This window comes from Xyrauchen texanus, chromosome 34 (assembly GCF_025860055.1).
Source record: "Xyrauchen texanus isolate HMW12.3.18 chromosome 34, RBS_HiC_50CHRs, whole genome shotgun sequence".
NCBI lineage: Eukaryota > Metazoa > Chordata > Actinopteri > Cypriniformes > Catostomidae > Xyrauchen > Xyrauchen texanus.
The window spans coordinates 5,075,847-5,089,130 of record NC_068309.1 but is presented as its reverse complement, the minus strand read 5'-3'; the positions used below and the strand labels follow the sequence as shown (position 1 = coordinate 5,089,130).

The 13,284-nt window shown below is 40.0% G+C and overlaps 2 protein-coding genes across 2 annotated transcripts; one reads left to right on the top strand and one right to left on the bottom strand.

The window, feature by feature from the left end:
• Positions 1 to 292: 292 nt before the first annotated feature.
• Positions 293 to 5,413, bottom strand: LOC127627812 (ATP synthase subunit alpha, mitochondrial). Its single transcript, XM_052104372.1, has 11 exons — positions 5,265 to 5,413; positions 4,510 to 4,585; positions 4,237 to 4,406; positions 3,126 to 3,299; positions 2,806 to 2,972; positions 2,069 to 2,369; positions 1,707 to 1,931; positions 1,512 to 1,619; positions 989 to 1,133; positions 741 to 891; positions 293 to 518 (listed from the first exon to the last, which is right to left on the bottom strand). The coding sequence occupies exons 1-11, from the start codon at positions 5,322 to 5,324 to the stop codon at positions 440 to 442; spliced, it is 1,656 nt and encodes a 551-aa protein (XP_051960332.1). The 5' UTR covers positions 5,325 to 5,413; the 3' UTR covers positions 293 to 439.
• A 2,174-nt stretch (positions 5,414 to 7,587) lies between these two features.
• LOC127627818 (HAUS augmin-like complex subunit 1) lies at positions 7,588 to 13,220 on the top strand. Its single transcript, XM_052104383.1, has 9 exons — positions 7,588 to 7,642; positions 8,679 to 8,853; positions 8,963 to 9,098; positions 9,294 to 9,428; positions 9,609 to 9,732; positions 9,818 to 9,883; positions 12,747 to 12,818; positions 12,927 to 12,974; positions 13,087 to 13,220. Exons 1-9 carry the CDS (start codon positions 7,622 to 7,624, stop codon positions 13,150 to 13,152), a joined length of 843 nt encoding a protein of 280 aa, XP_051960343.1. The 5' UTR covers positions 7,588 to 7,621; the 3' UTR covers positions 13,153 to 13,220.
• The last annotated feature ends 64 nt before the right edge of the window (positions 13,221 to 13,284 follow it).

Below are 13,284 nucleotides of genomic sequence, written 5' to 3'. Positions count from 1 at the left end.
AAGGAAGTTTTTAATCTTATATGCAATGGGGAGTCACGTTTGGTGCGTGGACAGTGTGCTGGATTACACAAGAATGCTACAGAATGTTGGGACTTGCTACTACTAGCATTTTGGATACTACATTTTGAAGAACCAATGTGCAAAGCACCTCAGCCAAGAATGCAAATAAATTATTGGTTCAATTTAATTCAGTGTCAAAATCAATTGACAAATGCGTTTTAGACTTTAACAGCATTCCTTATTGAACATTTGGTTACATTTATATACAACAGATAAAAGGCAGTCACAAAGGTGGAGTTGGGATCACTTTATTCTCTGTTAGGAGACTTCTGTACATTGAGGTCAAGTGCCACTTGAATATTTTCTTTAGGGTTTGTATAAATTTAAGCTGGAGCACTATGCGAACATTGACAAAACATTAGCGATAAAAGGACACAAACTACTCAAAGCTGGACAGGAAGTCGAGAACAATCTTTTTGAGTTGTACATCGGAGGCCTCTGAAATCTTACCATCATTCCTAAAACACAAAAAGAATAAAAGAGTGAAACATTTACAAACTAACAAATGGTAGGGATAACCAATGCAGGAGTGTTCAAAAATTGTGACCAATTGCTATATATGGAATGGAAAAACAATTAGTAAAAGATGTCATGAAAGTGAATGGTGATGGAGGTCAAGGTTCATACAGGTTCGAAACATGGTAAACTAACTCTTTAAAAGAATCCAAAGAAAAGGTCACCTGATGGCTGAGAGCAGAACCTGGTGCTGGCTGATGACGTGTTGAAGGAAGGCTTTCTCGAATTTTGTGATCTTGCTAGGCTCCATTTTGTCCAAGTGTCCTCTCACACCTGCATAAATGACTGCTACCTGCTCCTCAATAGCCATGGGACCTACACAAATAAAATGAGTTACTATGAGAGTATCAAAAAGGCTGAATGAGACACATTGAATGTCCTCCAATGCAATAGGGGGCAGCAGTGTACTTACAGTACTGGCCCTGCTTAAGGAGCTCTGTGAGCCGCACGCCTCTGTTCAACAGTTGCTGGGTGGCGGCATCCAGATCAGAACCGAACTGGGCAAAAGCGGCAACCTCACGGTACTGGGCCAGCTCCAGCTTCATGGTACCAGCCACCTGTCGAATAGAGACAAGGACATTTTTTGCCATGGTGAAGTTTTCCTGTTTGTTCCTCTTGGCAACCAAAGATTGGCTCCCTTCTTTGAACAGCTTGCTTGGCAAACTTAAGTTTAATGATTGGTGATTCCAAACTGATTTTCCAGATTGCACCCAAATCTCTCCTAAAACTTATCCTGAACTCAGCCAAAGCCAGCCACTTGGACAACCAATGGTTAGCCGGATAGGTTTTAGGATAAACAATTTCTGATTGATATTCCAGATTTATGCCCAAAGTTATCCTAAACCTTATCCTGAATCCAGTCAACAAACAACCAAGTAATCCGTGAAAGAAAACCCCCGTTCAAACGTTACAAAAATAAATGGAAATATACTGACCTGTTTCATGGCCCTGGTCTGGGCAGCAGAGCCAACACGGGACACCGAGAGACCGACGTTAATAGCGGGACGGATACCCTTGTAGAACAACTCTGTCTCCAAGAAGATCTGCATGAATACGAGTAGGTCAGCATGGATTGTGTAAGCTAAACAAAACAAGGAAAGTCAACATTTATCATCTGAACAACTGCTTACCTGTCCGTCAGTGATGGAGATGACATTGGTGGGAATGTAAGCGGACACGTCTCCAGCCTGGGTCTCGATAACGGGCAGGGCAGTGAGGGATCCACCACCAAAGTTGTCGTTCATCTTGGCTGCTCTCTCCAGCAGACGAGAATGCAGGTAGAACACATCACCGGGGTAGGCCTCACGACCAGGAGGACGACGCAGCAGCAGGGACATCTGGCGGTAGGCAACAGCCTGTAGAGAGCAGCAAGGGTTTACTTCGAGGCACATACTCTCAATTTTCAGCACTTGGACGGCTGATCCCCAACTGCTACTACAAAGCGTTATGATGTATTCCAAATAATCCACTGATCCCTTGGTTAAGTCCTCACCTGTTTGGATAAATCATCGTAGATGATGAGGGCGTGTTTGCCGTTGTCTCTGAAGTACTCGCCCATGGAGCAGCCAGAGTAAGGAGCCAGGTACTGCAGGGGAGCAGCATCAGATGCAGTGGCGGACACCACGATGGTGTACTTCATAGCATCAGTATCGGTCAACCTCTTGACCAACTGGGCCACGGTGGATCTCTTCTGACCGATGGCCACATAGATACAGTACAGCTTCTTTTTCTCGTCAGTGCCCTCGTTGAAGCGCTTCTGGTTGATGATTGTGTCAATGGCAATGGCAGTTTTGCTAGAGGCACAATGAAACTACATTTACATCATTGCAGAGGCTCCTACCAAACTGACTTGCAATTCAGTGCTCAAATAGCATTTTGCAACACCAGGACGGACATATAGAGAGAGAACCAAAAACTTTGCAATAGTAACTGAAGTTTACAGCCATTTCAATTTGTCCTTTCTGGGGTTTGAAACTGCAAACACAGATTTTTTATACAAAGCGACTTACAGTGCACTTATTACAGGGACAATCCCCCCAAAGCAACCTAGAGTTAAGTGCCTTGCTCAAGGACACAATGGTGGTGGTTCGAACCAAGGACCTTCTGATTAACAGCCCTCTGCTTTAGCCACTATGCCACCACCACTCCATTTTTAACAATCAAACACCAATTAGTTTGACGTGACCTAGTCTCTGCTCCTACCAAAACCAGAATCCCCATGTCACTTACCCAGTCTGTCGGTCACCAATGATCAACTCTCTTTGTCCACGGCCAATGGGCACCAGACTGTCCACAGCTTTGATGCCAGTCTGCATGGGCTCCCTCACAGAGATACGGGGAATAATGCCAGGGGCCTTCAGACCCACACGCCTACGCTCCTTGGAGCCCAGGGGTCCCTGTTTTGAAAATGAAAAGAAAAAAATAAATACTTTTGTCCAGAGTCTAATTTTAAAAAGAACCAGAAAGTCTTCATAAAAGCAAAAGTTTAATATTTTGGCAACAGATACGATACATAAAAGCTAAAAAACATATTCAATTGGTGGTCAGACCTTGCCATCAATGGCATTTCCCAGAGCGTCCACAACACGGCCGAGCAGCTCCTCTCCGACAGGCACATCCACGATAGCTCCTGTTCTCTTGACGATGTCACCCTCCTTGATCAGTTTGTCATTACCGAACACCACTACACCAACATTATCAGGCTCCAAGTTCAGAGACATGCCCTACAGAATAAGAATGTCAAAAGTCTGCAGAGTTAACCAGGATAGGGAAAGACGGAGTCACATGAAAATGGAATGCCTGAAGACACACTGATTCAAACTTGTATAAACACCTGATTGTATTTTAAGGAACAGCTGAAAGATAAGCCGTAGGTGCAGATGTGAGATATATAATACAACTACTTTTATAATAGTAGCAACAGCATTGCAGTGAATATTACATTACTACACAGTAGTGATATACTTCTATCATACTTCTACATTTAAATTTTATTTTAAGGCATCCTGATCCTGTGCATTTTGATGGTAGCTTCTGATAAGTAACAGGTCGCTAGGTGACCGTGATTATTAAACCGCAGAAGGCTGCCATTTAATTATGTAGTCTGCATGTGCCTCGCGCTACAAAGTGAATTAGCACTCTGCACGCAATAATTTTGTACAAACATGGCGCGCGATGCTCGTGATGGTGTTTTCTGCATATGAGGCAAAGAGCTCTAAAAAAGGTAAGAGCAGCCGGTGTCGGCACAACATTCCCTTCGAAGCGTGCAGTGCATGCAAACTTTATATTTATCCAATTAAATACCAGCCTTTGTGGTTAAAGTCACACCAGGACACAACGTGATTTCAATTTGTGTGCTAAATGTTTACATAATGACATTTGCATGTCAGATAGAATAGAGTATCGAGCATGAGTACAAATACATGTGTCCAGGATGAGAGCAGATACCAGTATCTTGACATCCCTACTAAAGTGTTTTGATGCCTAATTTTACTTACAAAATAAGATCTGGCATTCTTGCAACGATATTATATAACCAATAAAGTTCATGCTGGCATAAAAATCAAAGCACAAGGATGTAATGCTCATTTCAAGGATAAGGCCAAAGCTGTTGTGCACCTTGAAAGCTCCACAGTGACCTCTTGACCCCAGCTCACTCACCTTAAGACCAGAGGAGAATTCCACCATCTCTTCGGCCTGCACATTCCTCAGCCCGTACACACGAGCGATACCATCACCAATGGACAACACCCGGCCAGTTTCCTCCAGATCTGCTCCAGTATGAGCTCCAAGAATCTTCTCCTCAAGAATGCTGGACACCTCGGCTGTGCCTAAACAAAAGTACATGCAGAGCCTTTGAGCATGCATGACAAGGTAAAAGCAAGACAACTCCAAAACATTGGTTCATGTTGTCTTATGAAATGCAACACAGACCTGTCTTCTGCAGCAATGGTCTGGCAGTATGCAGATTCTTTGCTCCAACGCATGCAGCAGCCACATTTTTGGAAACCTGCAAAGATGATAATTAAAATCTAATAAGATAAAATTACCACTTTGAATGTAGTTTGTGATACAAAGAAGCAATGTTTGTTGCATACGAGCCCTTGACCTTCATGCGTGACCACGTCATTGCAGCTAAACCCATTCTGCCTTTAAAATAACCATTATAAATACCCGTAAATATCCATTTCATTTGAAATGCACCAATAAAGACCATATATCGGTTTCCACAGACTGTATAATGCGGTCACGACACCATCTAAACTCCTCGTACACGTAGAGCACATGCAAAGGGAACATAAAAGAACTCCTATATCGATGCAATCAAACATAAAGCACGAAACGTCAACAAACCCTATTAAGTGAACTATAAAGCCACTGACAACTAGCATGTCACAACCAAAGACGGATTTCCTGACCTTCAATTGGGAATGTCATTCATTGAACACAACCTCACAAAAAACGTGCAACTGCAGCCTTTTTGGTCTTATATTACCATTTAAACGCCTTTAAATGGTTCCCTAGAGCAAAACATTGCTGCGAGACATAAAAAGGTAAAATAATGCAGTAGTGCGCGAGATATACTCAGGCCCTTCATACTGCAAGATGGCGGTGCACCATTTAAAAGCGCTGACATTCACCGGTTCCGTCTCTTACATTTGTTTAAAACTCCAGAAAATTCGACTTACGTATGCGGCCCGTCGGGGCAGGGTGCGGGTCAGAGCCGCCGCGACGCGAACAGACAGCATGATTGTGAGGCGTTTGTGTAGTGGGCTCGGGCGTGTGTCCTCTTGCGGCTTGAATGAAGGAAATGGAGGTCGCGCGAGCAGCTCATATAGGAAAGGTCAGCGCGAGACCCGGATATACTTGCGCGAGACGGAGGGAAAGATATTTGTAAACGTTTGTGTACACAGATTAGAACTTTACGCTGAAGTCTTTATTTTGGTTCCATATGTGCAGTGTTGGGTGTAATGCATTACTAAGTAATGAATTACTGTAATTAAATTACTTTTTCATTATAAAAAGTAAAATAAGGGATTCATCTTAATTTTTCAGTAATTTACAGTAACATAATTACAGTTATATCTGATGTAATTGTGTTAAATACTGTATAGACTTTAGAACAATGAATTGTATATAATAAATAGTGAATTTACAATAGAAATTTAACGTCTAATGTTAAATAATATGTTTTCTAATTTAACGCTGCCCCCTTAAATTCTTTGGCCAGTTCATACATAATTTATTTGATTTTATATGATTTATTTGAAAGAATTAAAATGACAATTTCATGTCTATCCTTGTATTTTTCATCGGGTCGAGGTTGATAAGGGATTTAGAAAGTAATTTGTAATAAGTAATGCAGTTACTTTTCAGACAGAGTAATTAGTGCAGTAATCTAATTACACTGTAAAATATGTAATTAGTAGTTAGTAATTAATTACTTTTGTGAGTAACTTATCCAACACTGGTTGTAATCCTTATATTTTAATTTTGTTTATATATTTACTGTTTTCCCACAGCGCACTAAACTTTCGAAATTATTCAAGAACCCTGCCATCTTTTTATATCGAGATAATAAAAGAATAGTGTCAGTCAATATAATACATATACACATATGCAGCGTTGGGTAAGTTACTCTAAAAAAAGTAATAAAGTACTAATTACATTTTCTAGTGTTATTAGATTACTGTAGTAATTACTCTACCTGAAAAGAAATTGCATTACTTATTACTAATTACTTAGATGATTAACCTCGACCAGATGAAAAATACAAGGACAGACATTTACATTTATGCATTTGGCAGACGCTTTTATCCAAAGCGACTTACGGTGCACTTATTACAGGGACAAATCCCCGGAGCAACCTGGAGTTAAGTGCCTTGCTCAAGGACACAATGGTGGTGACTGTGGGGATCGAACCAGCGACCTTCTGATTACCAGTTATGTGCTTTAGCCCACTACACCACCACCACTCATGACCACCACAGACAATTTAATTCTTTCAAATACATTTTCAAATAAAGAATTTAAGGGGTCAGCGTTAAATTAGAAAACATATATTTTGAGGGCCCTGGGTAGCTCTGCGAGTATTGACACTGAATCCAGGGTGTGCTGAGTGACTCCAGCCAGGTCTCTTAAGCAAACAAATTGGCCCAGTTGCTAGGGAGGGTATAGTCACACGGGGTAACCTCCTCGTGGTCGCTATAATGTGGTTCTTGCTCTCGGTGGGGCAGGTGGTGAGTTGTGTGTGGATGTCGCGGAGAATAGCGTGGGCCTCCACATGCACTACGTTACAGCGGTAACCTGCTCAACGAGCCATGTGTTAAGATGTGCGGATTGACGGTCTCAGACGCAGAGGCAACTTAGATTTGTCCTCCACCAACTGGATTGAGGCGAGTCACTCACTACGCCACCACGAGGATTTATAGCACATTGGGAAATGGGCATTCCAAAATTGGGGAGAAAAGGGGAGAACCCCCCCCATATATTTTAATGTTAGATGTTAAATTTCTATTTTAAATTAACTATTGTTTTATAAAGAATTTTTCTATAGTATATACAGTATTTAACACAATTACATCAGAAGTAAATGTAATTAAATTACTGAAAAATTAATCCTTTCCTTTTTCAATTAAAAAGTAATTTAATTACAGTAATTCATTACTTAGTAATGCATTACACCCAACACTGATTATAACTTATATTACTTGTATTATAATAATTTGTAATGTTGGTTCCCACTGCATAAGAGAGGTTGTGTTTATCAATTTGGTTTAGGAGAATAATTGTACACCTCATTCATGACCTCTATCTCCGTTTATTTTAAAACTATGTTTATTTAGTTATCACAATCAACGAAACCGTTTTATTTCTGATACGGAATAAGCGTTGTACATTATATCTGGGCGGTGCCTCAGTGTCCCCGAATGTCATTGGTCAGTTTTACATGTGGTCAGCCAATGAGAGCAAGCGCCTCGAGGCACCGGAAAAAGAATAACAAATTCAGTGGCGGGAGTGAAACTGACGCACAGCTACAACAAACATGTGTGAGAAAAGTAAAATCGTAAGTTGTTGTCTTTGTAGAATTAAACAGAGTTATGTTCTCAGCTGAGTACACTGTTGTTCCATGTTGTGTTTATTAGTACTGTGTACCTTAGAGACTCAAATGCATGCTTTGATTGTGGGATTTAGTGCATTAATGTAGTGTCTTGTGCATCATGTTCTTAATGTATGGTTTTGAATGCTCCTTTAACATACCGCTTATGTACAAACAACAGGATATAATGGCAATACAGCATTAATTCTTGAATTATAGGAGTGTTTATCTGTACAATGTACCTTTATAGACCCAAATGCATGCATTGTTTGTGTGATTTTAATGTGTTGTATGCTTTGTCATATTTTATATGTCTTGTGCATTATGTTCTTAAAGGAATATTCTGGATTCATTCTAGTTGATCTCAATTGACAGCATTTATGGCATAATGTTGATATAATTTTGACTCGTCACTCCTTTTCTTAAAAAAAAAAAAAAAAAAAGCAAGGTTATGGTGAGGCACTTACAATGTAAGTGAATGGGGCCAATTTTTGGAGGGGTTAAAGGCAAAAATGTGAAGCTTATAATTTTATAAAATCACTTACATTCATTCTTCTGTTAAAACATGTTTATTATGTAAGCAGTAAAGTTAGATATATCTTTATAATAATGTTTGTAATCAACATTATGCCACAAATGCTGTCAATTGAGCTTAACTTGAATTAAACCCGAAATATTCCTTTAATGTATGCTTCATGCCTTTATGAGTGGTGGTTGGCGTAGTGGGCTAAAGCACATAACTGTTAATCAGAAGGTCGTTGGTTCGATCCCCACAGCCACCACCATTGTGTCCTTGAGCAAGGCACTTAACTCCAGGTTGCTCCGGGGGGGATTGTCCCTGTAATAAGTGCACTGTAAGTCGCTTTGGATAAAAGCGTCTGCCAAATGCATAAATGTAAATGTAAATGTTATGATCCCTTAGCATACTGAATCAATGTACAATCAACAATGTGTTATAGCAATGTAGGATCTTTAAACACGTGCTTGCACCATTTAATTCCAGGTGACCCAATGGCTCAGTAAGGTGTTCGGGCAGCAGCCGGTACCGGAGTTTGAAGTAAACACACGCACTGTGGAGATACTGCACGAGCTGGCAGAGAGCAGTGAGATGAGATGCAGAGAGATCACACTTCTCATCGAGGACCACGAGCAGAAAGCAGCAGAATACAGCAGCGATGGTGACAACAGGATGGACATGTTCCACTCATATTTAACTTTAACCTTATGGATTTGTGAAATGTTTTGCTTGTTTTTCTTCAAAATATGTGCCTTGTCTATTTATGACAGGTGCCCATCTCCAGGAAGTTCTTCTCCAGGGAGTAGGTCTGCAACCCGGAGGAGTTTCCAAACCCACAGTGGACCTGCTGTCGGTGCTGGAGGGCACTGCTGAGGTGCTTAAACTCAGAGACACATCTCTTGGGAGGTAGAATAACATGTCTCTAATGTTATAAAGATGCATATACACACACACACTCACACACACCCACACACATATATATATATATATTACACACACACACACACACACAACATGTACATGTCTTGCTAAATGACCCAAACTAAGTCTGAATTGTGCATTGTGGAATATGTGATTAATTTCTGTCAATTGCATCTACAGCTTCATGCCAGCAATAAATAAACTGACCAATGACGTGCTGGAAGCGGAGAAAACCAACAGGAGATTGCAGCGGGAACTCTCCGCTGCGAGGAAGAAGATGACTGCCACAGTTGTCCTTCGGAAGAAACTCCAGGAGTAAGGGAACACGAAAATCGCTGCATCTCATTTTGCTGTTCGTCTGTTACAGGGCGATATTTTGAGGATGTGTTTAGAAATTAAGGTTCTCAGGTTCTTTTGTAGGCTTTATGATTTTCTGAGAATAACTGCATAGAAATATCTACAATTTACATTTGGGTGTGAAATTTTGTCTTTCAGTGATTTGATGAAGATCACACATATACAACAGGTGGAAGCAGCGACAGCAGAGGAGAGACTTCTTAATATGGACTTCATGAAGAATAAATCCAGAGATCTCACCTGCCGGAATAAGATGGCACAGGTTTGGAAAGTTCTTTCCTGCCATGAATTTATGGTGTGATATCTTTCATCCAGCTTTACAAAGTCAATTTGTGTTTTTGTGACAGGAAAAGTTGCAGTCACGGCATATGGAGGATTCTCTTACCCATCAGGCCATTCTTCAGTTGTCAGAGGTAAATATATATTAACATAGAGTTTACAGGACTTATTCACCAGATCACTGATTTATGCTGCAATCATGCCAGGACAATTTGGAGATTCTGCTCTTAGTGGCTCACATACATGTCAACACAATGGATCCATGTGTGATTGACGGCAAAGTACTTAAAGGGATAGTTCACCCAGAAACAGAAATTCTCTCTGCATTTACTCATCCTCATGCCATCCCAGATGTGTATGAATCTTATGTGTATGTTCATAAGAGGCAAGTTAATGGGGTCCAAAACTTTGGAGCTCTAAAAAGCACATAAACGCAGCATAAAAGTAATCCATATGACTCCAGTGGTTTAATCCATGTCTTCAGAAGTGATAAATATTTCACACAAAAATGACAATTCTCTCATCATTTACTCACCCTCATGCCATCCCAGATGTGAATGACTTTCTTTCTTCAGCAGATCACAAATTAAGATTTTTGGTCCATACAGTGCAAATGAATGGGTGCCAAAATTTTGAAGCTCCAAAAATAACATAAGTCAGCATAAAAGTAATCCATACGACTCCAGTGGTTAAATCAATGTCTTTATGATTGGTGTGGGTGAGAAACAGATCAATATTTTAGTCAATTTTTATTATAAATTCTCCTCCCTGCTCAGTCAATGGGTGCATATTAATCATCTCCCTCGTTCAGTAGTCAGGGCACTGATCGGGAGTCGGCCATATTAAGGGCTGTGTCGATAGCAAAGTCGTTCCAGTGTACTGATGCGTTCGCTCACAAAAAAAATCCCACAATGCACCGTACAAATGAGGGAGCATCTTTTGCTCACTATGTTCCCTTACCGGAAATGTCGTCATGTCTTCTGAATTCTCAAGTTGATATAAGACGATCACAAGTATAAAGAGTATATGGTGTCAAAGCCTTATTTTCTCATCAAAAGAGATGTTGTTTGTAATGGTTTTTTTCATACTATGAAAATTATTATATTTTTATTTCTTTATTTAATGTCATTTATATTTCAAAATTACTGTACGTTTGATTATCTTCAAGGAAAATGAATGATGGAGTTGATTAATAACAGCTGCACTTGAATTCGCCAACCCATTATCATGTCGCGGGTAATTGAGTCAAAAGTGTCCCAATGTTCAGTTGATGAACACCCTTGCCAGTGCCTGAACTCGTGTTGACGATATGCTGTTTCACGACGTAGGGAGCTGATTGAGACGCACCCAATCTCCACTTTCACTTTCACACTCTTCTTCTTGTGTTTTTGGTGATTCACATTCTTCATGCACACCACCCCCTTCTGGGCAGGCAGAAGAATTTCTAGCAAAAACAATACTTAAATATTGATATGTTTTTCACCCACACCTATCATATTACTTCTGAAGACGTGGATTTAACTATTGGAGTCTTGTGAATTACTTTTTTGCTACCTTTATGTTCTTTTTGGAGCATCAACATTTTGGCACCCATTCACTTCCATAGTTTGGACCAACAGATCTGAAATATTCTTCTAAAAATCTTCATTTATGTTCTGCAGTAGAAAGAAAGACATGCACATCTAGGATGGCATGAGGGTGAGTAAATGAAGACTATCACCCCTGGGGTCACAAGTTCAAATCCAGGGTGTGCTGAGTGACTCCAGCCAGGATTCCTAAGCAGCCAAATTGGCCCGGTTACTAGGGAGGGTAGAGTCACATGGGGTAACGATCGTGGTCACGATTAGTGGTTTTCGCTCTCAATGGGGCGTGTGGTGAGTTGTGTGTGGATCGCGGAGAGTAGCATGAGCCTCCACATGCTGTGAGTCTCCATGGTGTCATGCACAACGAGTTTCGTTATAAGATGCGCGGATTGATGGTCTAAGAAGTGGAGGCAACTGAGACTTGTCACCCGGATTGAGGTGAGTAACCGCGCCACCACAAGGACCTATTAAGTAGTGGGAATTGGGCATGGAGAAAGGGGGATGGAAAAAATAGAATGTAAATCGCCAAAAAACAAAACAAAAAAAAATGTATCCGATTCTTATCCACACCTATCATATCACTTCTGAAGACATGGATTAAACCACCGGAGTCTTATGGATTACTTTTATGCTACCTTTATGTGCTTTTTGGAGCTTCAAATATCTGGCCACCATTCACTTGCATTTTGTGTTTCATGGAAAGACAGTCATGCGTGTTTAGAACAACATGAGGTTGAGTGAATGATGACAGAATTTTCATTTATGAGTGAGCTATCAATATTAATTGACCTGCTGTATATATGCAGGTCAACAATGCATTACTAAAAGAAGCTAATTCTATCTGTCACTGAGACTTTTGTGTACACCTATCATAATGTATAATAAGCCGCTTATGATGTAAATGTCTCTTTAATGTGCTCAAAGATGCAATCAGTCATTTTTGGTTTTAAAGTTTTCGTGGAACTAGACTGACACCTAGAAGCAGGGATGCAGCACCATTGAAATGCATTTAGTTTTAACGTCCATTTCCAACGCCAATGTAAAAATTCTCTATTCAGAGTCAGCCATAAATAATGACTTTTCAGAGTTAAAGTGTCCAAATACAGGGTGGTTATTGTAATCAAGCGAGTAGGATTCGGCTGGTCACATGATCCTAACATGGCTGCCCCCATGAAGGCACCCTCTCCATGTAGAATAAAACTGCTTTTTATATGTTTACTGGCATAAATAGTCTTCATCTAAATGTGAGTGCTTATGACTTTATATACATGTGTTTTAAAGTTACTTTGGAGTAAAACAAATGACTGAGTGCACCTTTAAATAACATTAAGATTTGTATAAGTGCAAAAAACGACACATAACAAGCAGGGTAAAAATTAATTACACCCTTTTCTATAATCTTTGCTATACTAAGAAAATTGCAGTACTGAAAGAGGACATGCTACCTTTGAAGAAGAAACTAGAGCCGTATAGTGACTTGAGCCCCGTGAGTACAGTTCATATGAATGTTTTTAATTGTAGAATTGTGTTAATGAGCATTATTGTTAAAAATGTGTTTTATGTGTTTTCATTTGTGCCATTCATTTCTGTACAGAGTCCGGCTCTGGCACGTGTGAAAATCGAGGAAGCTAAACGAGAGCTGGTAGTTTTTGTTAATTTATTATCATTTTTTTTAAGTAACATAAACAAATGTAGTCTTGTTGGAAATCCTGCAATATTGATATTTGACTTGTGTTTTGTGTTTTCATCCCAAGGCTGCATTGGATGCTCAGCTGGAGCAAAAGGTCGACTTCATGAACACTTGTCTAGATAACCATTAATATTTAATAATGCATGTAATAAAACATTAGAAACTATGTGCATAAATATGGCAACAAAGTGTTGTAATAAATGCAATACCTCTCCAAACCTCTAGTTGGTGCTTTTAATTTTTCTCCACGTCATGTCAGCCG

What these genes read in the sequence shown, in the direction of transcription:
- LOC127627818 (XM_052104383.1), top strand. Translation starts at nt 7,622, where the DNA reads ATGTGTGAGAAAAGTAAAATC. An exon ending in TGTGTGAGAAAAGTAAAATC is followed by an intron (nt 7,643 to 8,678) that starts GTAAGTTGTTGT and finishes ATTTAATTCCAG; the next exon opens with GTGACCCAATGGCTCAGTAA. An exon ending in AGGAAGCTAAACGAGAGCTG is followed by an intron (nt 12,975 to 13,086) that starts GTAGTTTTTGTT and finishes TTTCATCCCAAG; the next exon opens with GCTGCATTGGATGCTCAGCT.
- LOC127627812 (XM_052104372.1), bottom strand. Translation starts at nt 5,324, where the DNA reads ATGCTGTCTGTTCGCGTCGCGGCGGCTCTGACCCGCACCCTGCCCCGA. An exon ending in ACCATTGCTGCAGAAGACAG is followed by an intron (nt 4,407 to 4,509) that starts GTCTGTGTTGCA and finishes ACTTTTGTTTAG; the next exon opens with GCACAGCCGAGGTGTCCAGC. An exon ending in GTTCTGCTCTCAGCCATCAG is followed by an intron (nt 519 to 740) that starts GTGACCTTTTCT and finishes TTTGTGTTTTAG; the next exon opens with GAATGATGGTAAGATTTCAG.